The sequence below is a fragment of the Rattus norvegicus genome, chromosome 6 (genome assembly GCF_036323735.1).
Source record: "Rattus norvegicus strain BN/NHsdMcwi chromosome 6, GRCr8, whole genome shotgun sequence".
In the NCBI taxonomy this organism is placed as follows: Eukaryota; Metazoa; Chordata; class Mammalia; order Rodentia; family Muridae; genus Rattus; species Rattus norvegicus.
In genome coordinates this window covers 136,273,362-136,295,396 of record NC_086024.1, presented here as the reverse complement: position 1 = coordinate 136,295,396, position 22,035 = coordinate 136,273,362, and the positions used below count along the sequence as shown (strand labels likewise).

The 22,035-nt window shown below is 53.9% G+C and overlaps 1 protein-coding gene across 4 annotated transcripts; it reads right to left on the bottom strand.

Moving 5' to 3' along the window:
* Positions 1 to 7,519: 7,519 nt before the first annotated feature.
* Positions 7,520 to 21,540, bottom strand: Exoc3l4 (exocyst complex component 3-like 4). 4 transcript variants are annotated; one of them, XM_006240573.5, is made up of 12 exons: positions 17,266 to 17,419; positions 16,370 to 16,770; positions 14,814 to 15,468; positions 13,792 to 13,903; positions 13,481 to 13,603; positions 13,128 to 13,228; positions 12,912 to 12,992; positions 11,086 to 11,200; positions 10,568 to 10,687; positions 10,339 to 10,491; positions 9,634 to 9,755; positions 7,520 to 8,513 (listed from the first exon to the last, which is right to left on the bottom strand). In XM_006240573.5, exons 2-12 carry the CDS (start codon positions 16,767 to 16,769, stop codon positions 8,330 to 8,332), a joined length of 2,166 nt encoding a protein of 721 aa, XP_006240635.1. In that variant the 5' UTR covers position 16,770; positions 17,266 to 17,419; the 3' UTR covers positions 7,520 to 8,329. The 4 variants fall into 4 exon arrangements, with proteins under 4 accessions (XP_006240635.1, XP_006240638.1, XP_063117855.1 ...); XM_006240576.3 differs by having other exon boundaries at positions 17,213 to 17,301; NM_001106759.2 differs by lacking the exon at positions 17,266 to 17,419 and adding an exon at positions 21,239 to 21,524 and having other exon boundaries at positions 8,000 to 8,513.
* Between the last annotated feature and the right edge of the window lie 495 nt (positions 21,541 to 22,035).

Sequence of the window (22,035 nt, the reverse complement as noted above, 5' to 3'; positions counted from 1 at the left end):
GTTTAGTAGAGGGGGGAGGGTGGGCATTTTGTGGGTTGGGGGAGGGTTGTGACATTGTTTACAGTGTGGTTCACTGCTTCCAGCACTCCAAGACCTGTTGTTGCACGAGTGCACGCGCAAACACTGTTTTGAAGGGGTTTGCTGTGCAGCGGTTTACTCAAGATTAAAAGCTTTGTTTGGGAGGGAGGCTCCCAAGGATGCAGTACATGTGCAGGATGTTCTATGGAGGTGGAACGTTCCAACTGGCAGGGAAGCTGGTTAAGAGAAACACTTAAAACAACTCAGAAGTGCTTCAGGAAGTTCCTGAAACTGACAAGACTCACTATGCTTCTCCTTCAAGCATGCATGTAAGCTGTATGAACGGCTAAGAAATATTCTCAGATAAGCTAGGCTGCCTAGAAAACCCTTCAACAGCTGAACTTCCTGGGAAAAACAGATCAACCAAATTTGCCTGGGAATAACAAGTCAGTCAGACTTCCTGGAAGAGCCTCAGACCACCTGACCTATCCACACTCCAGCCTATTGAGCTTCCTACAGGTTGTTCCCTATGAGCTTCAGCTATGAACTGACACCATGCTGGTGATAGCTTCTGGTGATAACAGCTGTCTTGAGTGGTTTCTGCTCTGGAGAGTGACCCCCTCACTCACACACCTGGACATAACCCCAATAAAACTCATTGGGTCACCAAGCTGAACTTCGTATCTGTACTTTGGTGTGCTCCCCATTAGGGTGAATGGACAAGCGATCCCATTGCCCCTAGATAGTGACTCTTGATAGTTACAAAGGAGAAGTAGGAAAGATAGTCTAATCAAAGCCGGCATTCAACTGAGCTACCAAGAATTTATTATGTTTGTGGTCCAAAGTATAGTAAGATTGTAATATTTTTCTTAGAGGTCGGCTAATTCTGAACAGGTTGACTGCAGAAGGATACATTGTTATAAACGATCTCAAAGCACAGCACTAAGGTGGTTATAGGTGGGTTCTAATTATACTGTGTCTTTTTTTTTACCCCCCTGGAGCTGGGGACCGAACCCAGGGCCTTGCGCTTCCTAGGCAAGAGCTGTAACCACTGAGCTAAATCCCCAACCCCAATTATACTGTGTCTTATAGATGACTGTATTTTGTTGTCCTCGATGGGCACACTGGCTGCTCTGAATAGCGATGCTGGGGACGCTGAACTCAAAGCTCCATCCGGGTCCACCTTCCAGTTTGTGTGAGTAGACAATTGACTTTCTCTGACCTCTAGAGCTGCCAGGCTAGGGGTCTGTGTTCATTAATATATTTATTTAAAGCCATGTGAATTAGGTACTGCCTCACCATCCCTTTTCACAGATGAAGAAACTGAGTCACAGACGCCCCCTCCCCTACCATCTGCCAGTCAGTATGGAGCTGCACCCTTGTCTACTGTTCCTCCTCAGGGTTACTTTATGTTCCAAATACAACTTGACATATGTAAGATAGACACAGGAAAGACAAGAGTCTCCCTGGAGAAGCAGGAGGCGCTGTCCTTCATTCATGTCATGGGGATAAGGGAGCACAAATCGATATTTTTCGTTGCCTTGTCTGGTCAGAGAACACAAGGTGGTGTATTACTGACTCTGTTCACTTTCTGGCTGACTGAGAGAGTAGCTAGAGGAAGTTCTTAGAAGGAGAAGCTAAAAGCAGAAGAAATAGCATTGTGGGGCAGAGCTCAGCAGACCCAAATGCCAGATGGGGGATCAGGCAGGTTTGGAAAACTTGGCTGTAGCAGCTGGCATGGCTGGTCACCTTGGTCACAAGGGCCATGGTTGGCTATGGAGTGGACCTTCTGAGAAGGAAGACTAAGGCCTTTCAGGCTGTCTTCTGCTACCCCTGCCTGGTCACTAGACTCACTTCTCTTTCTGTGATGACTTGCATTTCCCACTGGCCTGACCTCAGTTGCCAGGACAACGCCTCTCCCTTTCACTTCTCGGGCCATTACCAGACCTAGGGACCTTGATCAGACTCTCCTGCTTCCTAGGGACACGCCAGGTATTCATGGCACTCAACAGAGCCACTGTATTCCTTGTAACAGATGAGGAAGCCTAGACTCAGAGAAGTGGGGACTGAGGGCCGTTATCTCTGCCCTGCCTTCCCAGGAGAGGAAGTGACTTGCTCAGGACATCAGCTGCAAGGGACTGGGGTCTGCTGACATCCTTGGGATCACAGGGTGACCAGGACGAGCTAGCCAAGCCTTAATGACATGCCCAATTACAGAAGTTGGGAGCAGAGGCTCTTCACCAGCAAGCAGTGCCCCACCCCCATTCTGTAGGAAACTGCTCACGGTTGTGGTTGAGGCACCCCTCTCCTTCCCACAGTGGACATAAGTCAGGAACTCACGCTCTGCTTGCCAAAGGGGGAAATTGAGCCTGGCCCATCTCCCTTGCCTAAGTTGTGTGTCTGTCTGTCTGTCTGTTTGTGTTTTGTTTTCAAGAGAGGGTCTCACCATGCAGCTCTAGGTGTCCTGGAACTTGACCTGTAGAGCAGGCTGGCACTGAACTCACAGAGTTCTGCCTGCCACCACCTCTTGAGTGTTGGGATTAGAGGTTTGCACTGTCTCGCCTGGCCTAGTCAGGGGTGGTGGTGGGGGCTTCTTAAGAGAAAGCGGCACTGTGGTTAGGAGGTCTCCGGAGGAGCACATCGCAGGGCTGCAGCATGGGAGTGCCAGCCTGCCTGCCAGCAAGGGCTGTCCTCCCAGGGCCCAGCTGTTCTGCTGAAGAGTGGCCAGCCTTTCTCAATAACTCGCCGGCAGTGACACAAACATAGTTTCCATCCCTTCAAGCCCTCCCTCCCATGGACCTTCTCTGAAACAGCGTGACTTACAGGAATCAGCTGGGGGAGCCTGGTCCACTCAAATTTCTCCCAATAACACAGGCTGGCCAGCCACATGGCAAGAGCTCTCCTGGCAATCTCGGGCCTGTCAAAGATAGCTAAGGGTGCTTGCAAGTCTATGGGTGTCCCACCCACCACTGCCTGATAGCCAGAAGCCCTCAAGAGAGGTCATCATTGCAGGCTCAGGCTTGGAGACCATCTGGGCCTTAGGGAGCTTCCTCAGTTGCATCTGTGACTTTTAGTGACCCGTGAGCATCCTGGGGATCCCAGGGGGTTGTCAGTGTCTCTAAAGGAGACACTGCAGGGAAATAACTGATGCTGCCTGGAAATTGCTCCTCAGGGGCCAAGCCCACCTCAGCAGTGCTCTCTCTCTCTCTCTCTCTCTCTCTCTCTCTCTCAGTTTTACCCAGAAAGACAGAGCCTAGAGTCACGTAGCTATGCAGCTCATAAGTGGGATTCCAGCCCACACTGTCTGCATCCAGAGGTTGGATTTAACCACAGTGACTTCATGGGAAGCGAGTAAGTTGTGTCGTGGTACAAGGGAGCACTCCCAAAGCAGACCTCCCCTTTAATCTTTTTTCTTCCCAACATTCCAGGCTCATTTTCTGGCAACTTCTATCCCTCAGAAAGCCTGGAGTTCTTCAATGCTTGATTTTTGGATCATCCTAACCTCCCCAAACAGAACCAAGCTCCTCGATGATAACAGAAATGTGATCTCATTCCTTGTGTACATTCCTTAACTAAGCATCCATTTGGGAAGCCCCCAGGACAGAGACTACTTTTACTGCAGGATCTCTAATCCCAGGGTGGCCTGGAACTTTCTGCCAAAGATGACCTTGAATTCCTGCCTGATTCTCTGGACCCTCTTTCTCAAGAGCTCAAATTACAGGCACATGCTATCATGCCTGGCTTTTGGGGTGTTGAGGATCGAATCCAAGGCTTTGTGGGTGCTAGCCAAGTGCTCTGCCAATTGGGCTACACTCCGAGCCCTGGTATTAAACTTTTAAGTTTGTGTCTTTTACCTAAGTTTTAAATTTTGACCTAGAGGGATACAGATCCCAGGCCAGTACCGACCCATAAAGTTGGTAAAGCTAGAAATGAGAACACGTGTGGGCCTGGTGATGCACTCCTTCATTCCCAGCGCTTGGGAATTAGAGGCAGGCAGATCTCTGTGAGTTTAAGGTCAGCCTTCCCTACAGAGAGTTCCAGGTCATCTGAGGCTATATAGTGAGACCTGATTTAAAAAAAAAAAAAAAAACAAGGGGTTGGGGATTTAGCTCAGTGGTAGAGCGCTTGCCTAGCAAGCGCAAGGCCCTGGGTTCGGTCCCCAGCTCCGAAAAATAGAAAAGAAAAAAAAAACCCAAAAACAATAGCAAAGTAGACCTAACGAATGCTCTGTGCGGTGAATAGCCAGTGGGTCTGTCTCCACACGGACAAAGCACTTTGCCATGAGTGATCTGGCTTCACAGGTCTTGAGGTGGAGTGGACTGGGGGGCAGGGACGATATCCACCCTTCAGTTCCCTTTGTGAGTTGGGACACTCAAGGCTGGGATAAGCCTCTTGGCCGTTCTTACTACAGGGTGCTTGCCTCCTGCCCCAGACACAGTAGCTGCTGCTTCCTGTTACTGTGGAACTCACTATCAGCACTTGCAGCTCCCTCACCTTATCTCAGTGACCAGTGCAGATCCCACCCAACCTCCTGCTCAGATTGACTAAAGAAACAATGTCTCAAGGCAGCCAGCCTTGCTCCTCCCTCGGGACTCATGATGGATGGAGGGAAACTGGCGAGCTGCTGTAGTTCCCAAGGGGCTTTTGTGGTTTTTCTTTTCTCTGTGTGTGTGTGCGCGCACACGTGTGTGTGTGTGTGTGTGTGTGTGTGTGTGTGTGTGTGTGTGTGTGATAGCAAAGGAAGGAAGATTGGGAATAGAGTGTGGTGCTACCTCCTGCCCCTGCCCCCTGAAGCCTGGTCAATGATGAGAGGCTGTGCAGGAAACACCTCAAAGTCACTGAGGGTGGCTTGCGGAGGTCTGGGGCCAGGAAGGAAGGAGCCAGGATCAGCGGCCAAGGAAGGAAGAGGGAGAGGCTGGAAAGGTTCGAGGATGACAGGATGACTGCCACCTAAAGTACCTTTACACCAGCATCTGTGACAGCCTGACTTGTCCCTAAGCTCCCTCCTTACACCAGGATCTGTGACAGCCTGACTTGTCCCTAAGCTCCCTCCTTACACCAGGATCTGTGACAGCCTGACTTGTCCCTAAGCTCCCTCCTTACACCAGGATCTGTGACAGCCTGACTTGTCCCTAAGCTCCCTCCTTACATCAGGATCTGTGACAGCCTGACTTGTCCCTAAGCTCCCTCCCTACTTGCCATTCCATTCTATGGGACTGGACCTCAGCGAGGAAAGGGACTCAGGTAACAAGCTCCAGAGGATAGGGCTGGGACAGCTGACCCATGTCCCCAGTCATGTGGCTGTGTCAGCATGGCACACTGAACCGGGATGGGTCAGAGCCCAGAGGACAAGGGGACAGAGATCATCACAGAGGCCTTGTGGGAGGGGGCAGGCAGAGGCTGGGGACCAAGAGACAGCTATGCTTAGAGGTTGAGAGGCAAAGAAGATAGTTCCAGGCCCCTTCGCTTGTGGGAGGAGTAGAAGCTGAACCCAGGCTCTATCCTGTGGGACAGGTTAACAATGTTGACAAGGATTAGCACACACACACACACACACACACACACACACACACAGGAACACGTGCACATGCACACACACAGCTTACCCTCAAGCTTGGCACAGACAGCAGAGACCCTAAGGAGTCTCTCTGGGTAGTGGGTATAGGTGGGGGATAGGAGGCTCCCAAACCACACTGCTCTCAGAACCAGATATTGAGCAGCCAGAGTCCTTCATTCAAGCCTGACATCTTGTCCCCAGCCAGAGTCCTTCATTCAAGCCTGACATCTTGTCCCCAGCCAGTTTTTCTGACTGCTCCCTTGGCCTCTGTCTCCCTGTGACTGAGCCTTGGGGAGGTGGGCCCAGTGCTCAGTCCCTGCAGGGCTCAGAGGAACACACACAGAGAAGCAATGCGGCCATTCCTTACACAAGGTACCAGTATTCTAAATGTGCACTTCCGGCCAGGAAACCCAGATTTCCTGTTTCCAGGTCTAGAAATCCTAAGGAAGGCTCTTTGTCCAAGGCTGTGAGAGGGACTAGGCCTAAGTCCTCCTCCATTCAGTATGGTGCTCTTCATGGCACGTCCTCCAAATCTCTCCAAACCAGTGATACCCACGCACCTTGTGCTCTCCTGAACACTCAAGGTCCCATTCCGTTCCCCCTGGCCCCTGGCCTCATGACTGCACTCAGGATCAACTTTCAACATTGTTTTGCAGACCCCTTTGCTGGGTCATAGGATCATAGAGAGGTCAGGGGTCTGACTTTATGGCTAGCTCCTGTCCCACGCTCCTCAGCCAGCTCTCTGCCAACTCCTCTGGCTGAGAGGCACTGACGGCATGACCATTTCATAGCTGGAAATAGTGAGGCACGGACAGGCACAAAGACTCACCTACAGACCCATCTAGACAGTTGCAGAGCTGGGACTAAACTCTCTTCTCTCTTCAGTTTGGCCAGGAAGCTCACTCAGCCCCGAGGCTCAGGTGGCACAGCACAGCCGGGATGGAGCCTTGCTGCCCTGGTGAGGAGTGAGACTCAAGTGTAGGGTGGAGGGAGGCAGAGGGTTCTCTGGGGAGAGGCTGGCTAGGATCAGGTTTTCTGTTACCTCTCAGGACCCCATCTGAGCTGCCAGGACTCTGATGCCTACTGAAGGGCACCTATAGGACCTACATCTCCCCCTCTGTGATAGAAGTGCCTCTCACACCCTGAACTCCAGGTTATGAGCTTTTCAGGCCACTCGCTCTCTACAGGCCTCGATTTCCCCACTGGCAGGATGAGCTGCTTTATCAAGTGTCAACAGGTAAAAGTTCCTGGCTTTCACCTCTGGCTTTGGAGCCTGGGAACTTCAGCAATTCACTTCCTCATTCTTGCACTCCCTGCCCTCACCACTTCCCCTTCCAGCCCTCCCCAAGTCTGGACCTGCCGCTGGCACCCAGCCCTGATACACACACGGGTGGGGTGGGGTGGGTGGGGTGTGTGTGTCTGGTCATACCACCCCTGACCCCTGCTCCTAGAAGGGAACTAAGAATTCCGGACAATTACCCCTGGGCTCCCAGCAGACTCAGACATGGCTCTGTAACCCCGTCTTAGCACAGAGGGGTCCGGGAGAGCAGGGAAAGATGCTTTGCCTGCCTCCCTCGCACTGTAGCATTTTTTAGAACCCTGTCTTACACTCGAGGAGGGAAGCTTCATGGACTTTTGGAACCCCAGACCACCTGCAGTTACCCAACCCCACGCCAGCTATTGTCAGGGTCAAGCCCAAAGTTACAATGGCAGTCTGCTGGGAAACAGTAGAATGAGAAAACCATCATAGACCCCCACTCCATTAATCCTGGTTGGCTCACATCCTCCCTGGGAATTGGAGACAATGCAAATAGGTCTCCAGCCTTTCCCAGGAGGCTAGAGACAAATTTCCAGTTCTCTAGAGTGCAGGTGCATAGTCTCCTGGAAATGTATCCAAGGCTGAAGCCAGCATGGTTACTTTCCCACCCGTACACCACCACACAGTGACCTGACAACTTTTATTGTTTGAAAGTCTTTGCTACAGGAAACTAGACTAGCACAAGCCGCAGGACTGGTGCTCACAAGGGCTCAGGTGCCTGGCAAGAGGCTGAGTTCTGTCTACCCCCTCTGGGCAAGACCAATGTGGTATCTGTGGCTAGGGACCCAGGGTGAGGGTCTCTGGCTTTGTTTTGTTGTTGCCTTTTAAATATATTTATTTTTACTTCCTGCACAGGCGCCTTGCCAGCATGCATGTCTGTGTACAGCACAAGCACACACTCACAGAGGCCAGAGAGGGCGTTTGAGCCTCTGGAGTTGGAGTTGAACGTGGTTGCTTGCTGCCATGTGGGTGTTGGGGACACAATCTCTGAAGGAGGAGCGAAGGCTCTTCGGGCAGGGGCTTTCCAGCTCAGGACTGGCTCTGGCATGCCATTCATTCAGTCCAGCATCACCTCTCCCAACCATCTCAGCGTGCCCAACCTTAGGTGCTATTTTAATTCACATTTATTTTTGGAATCCTCAGCTTCGCACTATAGGGTGGATGTGCTGAGCAGTCAGAAAGGGAAGCCTCCCCTGGCCTGAAGTCCTGTAAGGAGGTGCCGCAACCCCAAAAGACTCCCCCACAAATGCCTGGGATGCCTCATCTCTTGGTTCCCCCTGGCTGAGCATCCAGGCAACTAAGACCAAAAATTCCAAGGCTCCAGGCTTCGGAGCTGGGAAAAGGGCCAGAATGACTCACTAGGCTCCCAACTTGGGGTCAGTCAAAGGGAGGGTGACAGATCCTCTGCCTAGGAGGCTCCTGCTCGACATTCAGCCCTAGATGCAGGTGATGAGCACATCCACAGAGGTGGGCACTTCAATCTCCTCAAAGAGCACGTGGTGTGAGGAGGGCCTGTTCTCGTGGGCTGCCCTCAGCAGGTCTTGGGTGTGCTGCAAGAGATTCTGGTTCCGACGGCGACCGAGTCTGCGTAGTGCCAGAATGGCCAGAATGTGGTCTCGCCTGTAGAGACACAGGGTCCTCACTGCAGAGCCGTGCCCCTTGGCACCCTCCAGCCCTCGCCCCAGCCCCAGGGAAGGGAGGAACCCAGGCTTGGGAGGAAGTATGATTCACCCAGCATTCCTGGAGCTGTGTCAGAGAGGCTGAAAGGCGGGTACTATCCCTGGCTGGGAGAGGAGGGGGCTCTAAAAGGAGGCGGGAGTGTGGGCCTGGGGTACACAGTAAGTGGGCCTAGAACACACAGGCATGAGACAGGGGAGGTGGCATATGCACAGTGGGAAGAAACTCCTCGCAGAGGCAACGCAAGAAATCTGATCTAGGGAAGGCTCCTAGGGAGGCTGCTAGGGAGGTAGTGGCCAGGCCAGGTGGCCGGCTGGGGAACGTCCTCACAGTGTGCAAGACAGGGCAGAGGTGTGTGGGTGTAGGGAGAGCGGAGGGGACATGGAGGGTGGGCAGGTACAAAGGGGCACTCTGAGTCACTGCCTCCCCACTGGTTCCTCACAACCATCCAGGATCACCCTCGGAACCAGAGAGGGAGAGCCAAACCCTAGTTGGGGAATCCCCAGGAGCGGTAGGGAAATTGCAAACTTAAAGGGGGCTAACGAGCCATCACCCATATCCAAATCTACTAGAACGAACAGGCTGCGAGCAGCAGGGAGCCAGGGAAGGGGCCAGAGCAGGGGTTTTCAGTGACTTTTCCATCTTGGAATCTCCGAGAGCACTGGGGAGAGCCGGGATTTCCACGGGCTCCGATGACTCAATGCCCCACACGACCCGGGATCCGAGCCTGTTCGCGGCTGTCGAGGACTTTGAGGACTTCCCGAGAGGGTTTGAGCCCGAGAAAGGGGCCACGTTGTCCACAGATGGTGGAGAACACGAGAGAGGGGGTGGCCCGTTTGCCTTCGCTCCCGGGTCCCCTTTCCTCGCGGGCATGCGCACACACGGGTCCGTCGCGGTTCGCTTCCCCGCTAAGCCACAGTTCTCTCCGCCCTGACAAGCTCGCTCTTCCCTCCGTCCCACGCCTGCACCCACAGTCAATAGGACTTTGCTGGAAGGTGCGAGTGCCAGGTTCCATTGACCCCTGACTCTCGGTCAGAAGCTAGTGGGGGAGGAGTCTGCTAACCTGATGTCCGGGTAGCTCCGTATAAGTGTTTCCAGGTGCCGCCGGATGTCGTCTTTGTATGTCTCGCCCAGGATCTCAGCCACCGACGGGATGGCTTGGTCCAGCCACTTGGCTTCAGAACCCTAAGGAGACAGGGCTCTGAAGTGTGTGTGTGTGTGTGTGTGTGTGTGTGTGTGTGTGTGTGTGTGTGTGTGTGTGTGTGAATGTGTGTGGCCCACCTCCCCAAGGAGTCCCTGCCTGTAATGCCCTGCAACACTCCTCCCATGTGTCTGCCCGCCGGTAGCTCGCCCATGAGATTCCACAGAGTGGACATCTGCAGTGATGCTGGAGAGTTGTCTTCCTGTCTGCACAGACAGGAAATCCGAGCCCTGACCAGGAAGGTGTCACCAGTAGGAGACCAGAAGGCCAGATAAGGGGTTTGGGCTCAAAGTGCGCCCGTCCTGAGAGGGGAAAGATCTCTCACAGACCTTGCCCACCATAACCTTCACCCCTTCTTTGCCTGCATTCACAAATGTATACAATGTTAAGGGATACCCACCCCCCTTTCTAGAGTCCAGCCCCACTGCCATCTTCCCTGTGGAGTCTGAAGGACTAGTGGAAGCTCTCTTCTCAGTACCGGCTCCTGCACCCGCTGTAAGGGCTCTTTACCGGATGAAAACAATAGAATAGGGGTTGCCCTGCTTGACATTCAGACGATGCTCCTACCAAGCCCCGGAAAGTGTTGCTAATGGCCTGGGCATCCAGGCTCATCTTGTGGGAGCCCTTCACTCGATCCAAGCCACTGAACCTCTCGTGGGGCCTCAGCACCTGCCCCAGGTATTCTCGGACCACAAAACGGTGCACCTCCTGCAGAGTGTCCTGGGAGAATGAGGGTAGGGTCAGGATCAAAGCCATGGTCCCTGCACACCCGAGCCAGCCACCCGCTTCCTGGTACCTGTGCCAGTGGTGGGGTCACATGCTCAAGGTGATGTGCAAAGTCCACCACCTTGTCCATGAGTGGATGCAGTGTGTCCTGTGTGAGCCAGTTCCTGGTATATAGCACCTTGAATAGTGGCTGGGGACAGAAGGGGATAGGAGTGAGCTCTGTTCACCATCCCTCACCCCCTTCACTGCCAGGCTCAGATTTTATCACTCAGCTTTCCATAGTGTCTCCTCCAATGGGCACGGTTTGGGTCTGAGAGTCTTGTCAGGCCCTGCTTAGGGTGTGTGCTGGGTGCACCTTGAGTGTCTGGTCAAGGGGCTCTAAGGCCTTATTTCTTGGCCCACCATCCCAGAGCTTGGGTGTTGATCACCGAGCAGAAGGAGTTACAGTGGGATGGTGGGTGCTTCCCAACTGCCCTTGTTCAGCTGAGAACTCACGAACCCACGTAAGGCAAAAGAATGCCGTGACCTGGGCCTGGGACGTTAGGGTGTAGACGGGTATCTGCCAGGCACAGAACTCAGCCAGTTCACCTGAATGTCTTGCTGTGCAATCTGGAGCAAATGCTTCTGGAAGTTATTGGTGGCAGCCACCAGGGGTCTCTCCAGTTCCTTTATGGTTCCCGGGAACCTGGCCAGAAGACTGGTTCTGGGGAGGAGCCAAGACAAGGAATGAGCTTGGTAAATAGGCAGAGAAGCAAGACCCACACAGCCCTGCAGCCCAGCCACAGCACTGCCCTGCCTCTGCTCCCTCATTCATGGTTCTCTACCTTCCTAACGCTGCGACCCTTTAATACAGCTCCTCAGGGTGTGGTGGCCCAGCCATACAATGATTCTAGTTGCTTCTTCATAGTGTAATGAGGCATGATGCAAACATCTGACATGCAGAATATTTGATACATGACCCTCGTGAAAAGGAGCTCGACCCACAGGTTGAGAATCACTGATTTAGACTGCACTGTCCCTGGGGTTGTGCCAAGTAGTGCCCAAGGGAGCAGAACTGAATAAAAGGACAACATTAAAGCCCCGAGAGCCAATCATTAACTCTAGCAGCCTGGTGGCACCTCAGCCCCATGACATAGATCCCACCTGGCAGCTTCGAGACAGCCCTCCATGCCTCTTGGTGATGGGACATTGTGGCATAGCCATGCCTGACACAAACGCTCCAACGAGCTTCATCCCTGTCTCCGAGGATGACAATGTCCCACTTCACTGCTGAGAAAACTGAGGACCAGGCTATACCCAATAGAGAGTGCTGCCTATCAAGACGGGGAGGCTGCTTCCTGGAGCTAAGTCCCTCCAGAGCTGAAGACTAGCCTGGCCCGGTTAGGGAAGATCATGATGGGGAACTGAGCGTCCCTGTGATCTTCCTTTGGGCACAGGCAGGCCTGGGTCAACTCCTCACTGCATGGGTTACTGGATGTACAGCATCTGCTTGCCTACCTGTACGTGGGTACCCTGGCCTTGGGAAGTCACCTTGAGTGAATGGAGCAGGCACATAGTGCCTGGTGTATCACAGTGCTCACTAAAAGTTCATATGGGGCTGGAGAGATGGCTCAGAAGTTAAGAGCATTGGCTGCTCTTCCAGAGGTCCTGAGTTCGAGTCCCAGCAACCACATGGTGGCTCACAACCATCTATAATGAGATCTGGTGCCCTCTTCTGGCCTGCAGGCATACATGCAGGTGGAATGCTGTATACATAATAAATAAATCTTTTTAAAAAAAGAGAGAGAGAGAGAGAGCTCATATATGGACTCAGTACCCATGGCCTGAAGAAGCAGGCTCTGGCTTTGTTAGAAGAGGAAAGAGGCACCAAGGTGATGTCCCAGGGCACACAGCCAACAATGGGCAACTCTGGATCCCAACCCACAAGGTGACCCAAATGGCTGTATTCCCCAGACTAGCATATCTGTGGGGAAGAGGGCACTTGGTGTGGTCTGGAGTGCTGGTTGCAGTCTCTGCCAAGTAGAGGGGACCTTGTCTTCTGAGGGTAGAGGTGCTTAAGGTGGTCCAGGATGGGACTCAGGAAGGGGGGTTTTCGGAGGAGAAGGTAAACTTAGGAAAAAGGAATGGGATGGAGGGAATAAACAAGGAGCCAGGCGACCCTATCTCTTCGGCCTCCTCAGCCTCTGGTCAGCCTTGAAGCCCCTCATTTGTTCCAGGGTCCTAACTCTGCTGAGCCTGTTAAGGCCAAGGTGAACAGGGGACAATCCCGGAAAACCTTGGGGAACCCACAAGAAGCCACTAAGTTTCTTTCCCTATTCCAGTCCCCAGCCACCGCTGCTTCTGATCTCTTTTCCTGGGCTCGCGCGCCTCCTGCTGGCAGTGGCTGGCAATGTCCTGGAGCTAGGGCGACCTACCTCAGCTCTACGCAGGCGTTAATGTAAGCACCCAGGTACCATTCGCTCACGGCCTTCGACGCCAGAAAAGCCTTTTCGAACCTGGGGGTCGGAAACAATTATTCCTCTAAGTTCAGGTCGGCACCCTCGTTAGGTCGTCACCAGTGATGAGGGCCTCACACCAGGGACCCCACCCATTCCTGGGCACCCGTCCCGGGAAGAGAATGCTACTCGCACCTGGGCACAAAGAGGCAGAGCGCACGCGCACAGATCTGCAGGGTGGTGGCCTCTAGCTCCGCGGAGATTGCGCCAGCCGCCTTCACGTGCTCAGCTACCAGCTGTCAGGGATGCCGCATGCTGAGAGCAGTTGAGTCCTGAACCCAGCCCACCCCTCACTGCAGGTTTTCAGTGGCCCAATGTGAGAATCACCTCCCTCCCCGCGAGGTTCTGTGACTTAGTCTGGCCATGTGCCCCAGGAGTCTAGGTCACCCCACAGGTTCCTCTCTAAGTAAAACTTAGCTCTGAGGGATCTCTATCAGGGGCCCGAGTCCCGAACACAAGCCCTTCCTTCAGCCCCCTCCCGCACGCACCATGTGCACATCGATGGACAAGGGCGCGTGGTAGAGGCCCTGCAGCACTTCCAGGTCCTCGCCGGCTTCCCAGCGACTCTGCTCCAGCTGCAAGATGCTGTCAAAACAGCTGGTGATCTTGGTCTGTTGGGTTAGGAGTGGCCTGTGGTGAGAAGCTTTCCAGGAGGAAGGTAAGGGCGCCCCCTGTCTTCGGAACTCCATTTCGCGCCTGCAGGGACTAGTGTCACGGTACTGGCAGCACAACCCCAATCCTCCACATCAAGTCTCTTGGAGCACCCAGCCTCTGGAGCCCGGAGCCTCCCCAGCCTCACCTCTAGGAAGCTAGTGTAGTCACTTTCCAGTCGAGCCCACAGGGCAGGCTCTAGGAGTGGGGGCAGCGGTTCGGTGGGCAGCGCCAAGTCTGGGGCGCCCAGGAAGTCAGGGCTGAAAAGTAGGATGGAGTGAGGGTTGTTAGGACCCAGGCAGGACTCCAATGTTCCACCGGTCGCCTCCTCTCCCTAACCTGCTCAAAGTCTACAGCCATCATGAGAGTCTTGAACTCAGCTTCTGTTGACACTTCCCATTTCCCTACCCTCCAGAGGGCTATGCCATCACTCCCTTTCCCAGAAACCTCTGGAAGGGGTGGACTTCTTGACACTCAAGCATCCAGCTGGTCCTGCTCAGACCGCTTAAGGAGCTGTTCACATGGGCCTCTGCCAGAGGCCTAAACATGTCCTCTGCCCTCACAATTAGCATACGTTCAAGGACTGAGTTGTAAGCGACATCCTCCGGCACCGTCACCATTCAACCCAAGTTATGGAGTCCCAGACAGGGGCTGATAATAGCTTGAGATCACACGGCAATGTTAAAGACGCCAGGACTCTGGCAGCCTTTATGTATACCCTTATGTATTCTTGCTGGGGCCCATTCATCTGGGGACTTAAAACACTCTTGTTACACAGCAGGTGCCACGACTGGAAGACCCCCTGCAGGCTGTACTCTGCATGTGAATGCGCGCTCTGCCTGGAAAGCCGCCCTTTTCCTTGATGGATTAGCCTTGCTCTATGGGGCTCCTGGGCACAGACGGGAAAGGCACAAGAGAGACTTTCTAGCTTTGTGAACCTGTAGGTGGGTAGTCTCTTAGGAAACCCTGGGATGGGAGCACACAGCCTAGCACAAAGGATAGCTAAGTCTTCTTCTCCGTGCCCCATCGCCTTTGCCAGCGACGGGGAAGGAAGGTGCCCTATGTTCTTGCAGCGGGTTTCCTGGGTCTCTTGGTGCTTAGTGGTATCTGCTATTTTAAAAACCCGGTATTTTAAGTCGAGTGCCTAAAATACCCTAGCTCAGGCCTCACCTGCCATAAACATTAGCGGCCCAGTCTAACAGCACGTAGAGCTGCTCACAGCCGCGGGCGTCTCGCGCCAGCTCCTGCAGGCGCTGGGCCACTGCGCTGTGGAAGGCACGCAAGTAGGTCTCCCACACTGGGAAGTCGGTGGCTTCGTAAGCGGGCTGCATCTCTGATCGCACCTTCTGCAGGTCGCGGCGAACCACGCCGCCGAGCTCAGCCAGAAGCTGGGCCAGGTCGGATGCGCCCTCTGCAGCCCCCGGGATGACTTTGGCGCCTGCCTGCTGCACGCGCTCCTGAGCGCTGAGCCGCACCGCGTCCTCCCAGTGCTGACGCCAGTGGCGGGGTGTACTCAAGAAATCACCCTCGGCTTGGGCGGTCTGATGGGCCTCCTCTTCCAAGTGCACCACTTGGGCCAGTTCCGCCAGAGCGTCTCGATCCACGCCCTCGGAATTCAGCGCCTCGCGTACAATGGCTCCTATCTCCGCAGCCATTCCGTCGTAATGTAGACAAAGGTCCATAGCGCGCCGCGCATAGGCGGTGGGGTCCTGTGTAAAGGTGCGTGAGGTTTTGTCCGCTACTAGCTGCGTCTCCAGATACCGCAACTGCTCAAAGGCCTTCACTAGCTGCCGCTCAGTGATGAGGTCAGCCACGGATTTACTTTCTGCAATCCCAATTTAGAAAGGGAGCAACGTGAGGGATCAACCCAGAGTCCTGGTACCAATCCAGACATCTAGGTTGCACGGGAGCTTTGGGCTGGACCGCCTGGCCACTACCCAGATGTCCTGTGCACAACTGAATTGCTCTACCTGACAGAAGTCCCTGCTAATAGTCACGTTAGAAGGAACAGTGCCGAGGCCCCGAACCTGGCTGAAAACAGCAATTTGGGTTCTTCCTGACTGCGTGGCAGGCCATATAGTAACCAGTACCTTCCACCTTGCACCCACCACCCCCAATCCTCTCTACCATCTCTGCTGAGCTGGTCCTAGTGACCTCATATGTGACTGTAATTACAGGTCTAATAGGGTCAGAGCTCGGGCAGGGTGTGCCCTGCCTTTAAGTCCAGAGCCAGCCTCTCTGCTGTACCATTCGTTCTCTTCCCACCCCGTGTTCAAGTTCTCTGCTTCTGCTGGGTCCCTTCTTTGGAGTCCAAGTTCCATTTGTTCTCCCCAACAATCCCTTAGCTGCTCCCCCAAGTAAACATGGCTTCCATGAACCTCTGTGACCCTGTGAGCAGAGGGGCTCAGTGCCCAATGCCTAGGATGAGTTCGTTCAAGGAGCCAGGCTGTGAAAGGTGGTGCATGGTTTGTAGTTCTACAGCCGTGAGGTTCTGGGTTCAAATCCCACCTCTCTACTGGTTAGCAAGTCACTTAGCTAAACCTGATGTTTCCCATTTGTCCAGTGGCTGTGTTGAGGATAAAGGGCTTCCCTTACTAAAAACTAAAAGAATCTGTGCAGAAGGCAGGATCTGGGTGAGTTAGGCCTCAAGGAGAGTCAAGATACCCAGCTCAGCTCCTGCCCCCTCTGCCCTCCGTTTTCTCTTACAGTGTTACGTGCGGCCTTACCTGCCTGGCGTTCCAGATCCTCAGCCTCCACCCCAGTGGCTGCCTGCTGGCTGACACCATCTGTGACCCTGGAGGGCTTCTCTGGTACAGCAGTGCCTTGGGGATGCCCAGCAGTTAGGCCTTCATCTAGGGCCCGTCTCAAGGACCTGAACAGAAAACGGGAGCTCCGCCTGAGCAGGCCCTCGTCCTCCTTGGGCTTGTGTGTTGAAGCTCGCAGGCTGGTCCGGAAAAGGGTCCTCTTCAGTGAGCCCAGGCTGGGTTTCATGCCGTCCCCGGGATGCGTGCTTTGCTCCTTCATACTGTTGGACTTCCAGGTGCTTACAGGTAGGGTCTGTGACTTCCTAGGCTCTCTGGGGCTTTTAAGCTCTGGTCCAGGGTCCCCTGTCCGTGGCGATAGCATCCTGGCAGCAAGAGAGCTGGCAGTGAGAAAGCAGCTGAAGGAAGCCTAGAGGGTGCCCAGCCCAGTCCAGGAAGCAGACACACACCCCTGGCTAAACTCTCTGGGGTTCGGTGGGACCCTGGAACATGGTGCAGGAAGGATTTGTCTTTTCTATGGGAAAAGAAATGTATGCCAGCCCCGGGGCTAGCCAGAACCTTCTGTGTGCCCAGTGCCCAGTGCAATCCGTGTTAGGATGCAGACAACTTTTGCTAGCAGAGTGCCTTCCCAGAAGGCTCTCTCCCAGGTGTCCGCCTTCACTGAGCCCTAGTAATTCCCATTTGAATTTGAAGGAGTGCTGAGCTTGCTTACTCTGGGAACCAGCCCAACCCACAACCCACAAGGGCAGGACCCAGTACCCACAACCCAAACTTCTAGGATTTTAGATTCTAAGGCCTAAACCTCACCCGTCCTTTCCTCCCACAGACCCTCTTCAATCCCTCCAGAGACGTGGGCTCACCCCTTCAGCACAAAAGGCAGGATCCCTTCTGCTCAAACAGGAAGTCTCTTAAGAAGCATTCCCTTCCTGACTGATCTGGAGGAGGGTACAATGGTGCCCTAGGGCCCTAGCCTCAGGCACCCAGTTACTTATCTTCACCACACAGCCTGAAGGGAAGGCCGTGGGAGGAGCTTCGGGTCTATATTTAACCTGGAGCCGAGGATCCCAAAGTATTTCCTACCTTCTGTACTTCCCCCCCTTGCCAAACCCCAACCTTGAGGGTCTCAAGAGCATGGGAGACACCCACTGTTCAGGCCCCTGACAGGCACCACCACCACCACATTCCGTTTAGCTAGCAGAGCCTGGCTGTTTGCTCTTCTGACCGTATGTTTAACTATGGGTGGAAGAGAAGAGACAGACTTCCTGGCCACTGGAACCTCCTGCCCACCATGTTGTGCAAGCCAGACATGAGTGGGGGATGGTGCTGGGCCAGCAAGCTCCCTGTATGCCCTTCCAGAAACCGAGTCAAAAGAAGGGCTGGATGGGGCTGAAAAGATGGTCCAGTGGTTAGGAGCGCTACTTGTTCTTACAGAGGACCCGTGCTCAATTTCCAGCGCCCACACAGTGGCTCATAGCCATCTGTAACTCTAGTTCCATAGCAACCAATATGCTCTTCTGATCTCCGAGGCACGCACACAGTACACAGACATACATCCAAGCAGCACACACACATACACTCGTGCACACACACATGGTACATAGATATGTATCCAAGCAACACACACACACACACACACACACGGTACACAGACATACATCCAAGCCCACACACACACACACATGCGCACACACACAGAGACACACACATAACATAAAGCAAATTAATCTTTAAAAAAAAAAAAGAAGAGAAGGAAGAGGAAGAAGAGGAAGAGGAGGAAGAGGAAGAGGAGGAAAAAAGATTTGATCCAATAGAGGCATAGTTCCCAGCCCTCTTCAGAGTTTCCTACCATACCAGGACAAATCCAAGTAGACCAGACCCTTGGGTGAGTCAGAAACTGCCCTTCCTGGGACTTAAGGCATGCTGGACAGAGGCCGTCCCCTAGGGTCTAGCCCTCCAGCAAGGTATCTGATGGAGTCAGCTGAGGCCTGCATTTCTGGAGTTTCAGAGGCCACCAGCTGCTTCAAGGAAGCCCAGGAGAGGGAGGGAAGCTCAGATGATTGGTTAGGGCTTATCAGCCCCACCCTGACCACAGGTCATCATGCTGCCTGGCACCCAGGTTCAGGGACCATGCCCCACACAGTCTGATCTTACTTAAATGGCACTCTCTGGCTGGCCTCCTTCTTCTGTGGTGACCTTCTGTGTCTAGGGTGGGAGAGGGCAGCTGCCCCTGTTGCATCCTCTGCACTCTCTGACCACAGGGGTGTTGGGAAAGTATAAGACAGGCCCTGCCTTGGTTGGTAAGAGTTCATCTTGATTTTACTAAGCACTGACTACGTGTCCAGCCCAGTGCTGACGCAGATCTGATCCCCACAAGGAACCCTGAGGAGTGTTATCTGCTCAGAAAGGGGCAGGATCCAGCCTCAAGCCACTCAGCCTGGCTCACATGTCTCTTCAGAAGCTATGGACAATGGGTGGTCGGTGGGTGCTCCTAACTAGAGGATCAGATGCTACCCCAAAAGAGTTCTTTTCCCTTTGAGGACTGCAAGACAGTCAGACTAGGAAATCCTTGCAGGGGAGCCTGGGGCCAGAATCTGGATAAGGAGGGGTAGCTGGACACACGAAATGCCATGGCAGGCTACACAGGAGTCTTTGGGCACACGGTGCTCACCTGCCTTCCTACCAAACCAGGCCTGTACTAAAGGGCAGCCATCATGGTTACCAAACAGCCCCTCTGGCTGCAGCGGTACCACTTGGGGTTCTGCAGCTCTCAGCAGCTATTCCAACCATTCTTGACCTCCCGGGACTTCTGTGACTCCCCATTGCCCTCAAGCCACCCCAAGCCCTATAGCTTGGTTTTCAAATTCCTCTCTTTCTAGACTGACAATTCTTTGCTTCGTTCCCGAGTATGCATGTTACTTTAGCTCATGGGACCCCCTCCATCCTGCTGATTGTGCAGTCTTTGGTCCCCTCTCAAGCTGTGTCCCCTCCCGATCCTCTCTCTCTTTAATCTCCAAGTTGGGCCTGGCTTTTAGGACCCAGTGAATTCCCTTCGTCCAAGGACTCCTCAGCTCTGTGTCGTCTCTGCTCAGTGGCTCCTCCAGGCTGTTTCTACTGTGACAGAGCCTCCTCCAGGCTTGAGAGTCTGTCCGTCTCCTCTCTCTTTCACCGAGAGTACAGTTCAGAAGTATGGATTCTCCAGTGTGGGTGGGTGCCCCACCCAAGGATGGCCTGGTCAGGTGTCATTCTGGTGCCCACCGAGATGATCTGTGGACCCCACTCCATGCCTTCCCTCTGTGGCCACAAAGCCGCTCCCTATCTCCTATTTCCACTACTGGAAATCACTCCCTGACTGACTTGGTATTAAGCGCCAAGATCCTGCAGATCCGTGACAGTCTGGACTCAACTCTTTCCCGGTCATTACCAATTGCAAGGCCAGGTACAGGGAAGTTAGCATGGCCCTTCCATCTCAGGCCTCCCTATCTCCGGCCTTGTTTCTGCCTTCTTCTAGATCTTTCCTCTTGCACCAACTCCCACTCTCTGTTTCTCTCTGGGACAAACCACATTCTTCCTCCCCACCTACTCCAGGACTGGGCTATCCTCTGTCCTTCAAAGCCCGCTACGGCGTTCGCTCGTGCCTTGAAACTTTCCCTGCAAGCTGAGTCCTTTCCTGAAAATATGGAACGGGGGCAAGAAAATATGGTTTCAATCTTCCTCAGTGTTCGCCTCCGAGATCTAGTTAAGTCAACAAGGCAAGGAAAAGCTTGCCTCAGCAAGAGCTGCAGATGTCAGAGAGAAGCAGTTCAGATGGACGTTTTAATCTGCCGAACAGTTCACGCTTGGTTATTATGGGCATAACGAGAGTTTAGGAAATTTCATATGTTGATTTCGCAAACACAGTCGGTAGCTGTTGTATGTGCCGGTCAGGCCTATTTTTAAAAGAGACACAGTCTCCCTTGACAGTTGCCAAAACATAAACATAAACCCCTCGGTAGCCATCGCTCACGGAAGTACAGGTTTCTTAACGTGGCATGCAAGGCTCTTCCTTAGTTTGTCTTGCTTTACTCTCTCGCCCCTCTGCCGCCCCGTGCTCATCCTCCCACCTCAAGTCTTTGCGTGAGTTGCCCCTGCTCTTCCAGCTGCCCCGAGCTTCCTCGGGAGCTCTTCTTCTGAGAAACCTTCCCTGACCGGCCAAGACCTAGCACACAGCAGACCCTTTCTTTCCTGGGTCTAACTCCAACCCTAGAGAGTAGTTATATGATCCGAGATGTCTCTGCCATTTGGCCAGGAGCCCCCAGGGAACAGCAAAGGAGCCGGGTTCAGACCCGTGAAGGGCCCATAAATGTCAGGTACCCAAGGAAAATGGTATGGCCCTGCCATGATTGTGAACCATTGGTACATCTCCACTTGGGCGTGTTTCAGCTTTGCAGATCTTCATGCTGGTCCTAGTGCCTCTCCATGTGTGTGATTGTCATGTAATATGTGATTGCCTCTGCGTGTGTGTGTGTGTGTGTGTGTGTGTGTACGTGTGTGTGTGCGTGCGCACACACACTTGCCTGTGAGTGCGTCTTTGGCGTCTTCTGCTTCTATGTCTGTTTCTGTATGCCTCCTGGATGTCTCTGCTTTCTGCAAGTGTGTATGGCCGTCTATATATTCCGATGTGCGCGTATCTCCTGGGGCTGAGCTCGTACTCTATCTCAGCCAGCCTGGGCTTAGAGCCCAGACCCTTGACCACAAAAGCATCTAACAGAGCCAGACTAGTCCCAGCCTCTTGGGTCCCCACCCACTGCCCCCAAACACCCTCCTATCCTCTTCCCCCACCTGGCAGGGTCATACCTGATATCAGCACAGACAACTGTACCCAGGTAGCAGAGGTCGTAGGGAAGCGAGCCAAGCAGGATCCTGAGACCAGGTCCAGTAGAGAGGCTGCCAGCACAGCCCAATTAATTGGTTGACCAACAGCTGGGACTTCCCAGTCACAGAACCGCCCAGGCCCACTCTCTACTTGGACCCCATACTTTCGCTTTCAGGGAAGTTCCACCCCTTTCATTCCAGAGACAATGCTCCAACCTTTGATCAGTCACGGCCCAGGACCTTGCCTGAGTCCGATCGGAGCTTGCCGGAGCTGACAGGGAGAGACTGAGGAGGGAAGGCTAGGGAGGGCCTTAAGGGAAGCTGAGGAGGTGGAGATTGGTGGAGGAGAGGTTGGGGGTGGGGTCAGGGGAGGAGGATGCAGCCGTGGGGGCAGGAGCCGTTGGGGACCACTGAGGATAGCTGACCCTCACTACTACCAAAGGTAAACTAAAGCACTCACCCCCACTAGTGCCCAAGCCCAGAACACCCTGCTCTCCAGGGTAGGGCTGCAGCTCCAGGTCAGTCTAGGACGTTCACTCCAGTGCCCCCTGTGCCTGCCAGAGCTGAGGAACAGAGAACAGATACCAAGACCTGTTGAGGAAGTTTTCTGTAATGCCCGGAGGACCAGGTATGAGCCACACACTATTCCTGAAGGCTGGAAGGAGAGGGCCCGAGGGACCCAGGGGCTCACACTTAGGAATGACAGGCAGCCTTCCAGGCAGCATGAACAGCGTGGAGGAGGGGCTGTTGGGTTGGCGTCCGTCCGGAGCTCAGGCCTT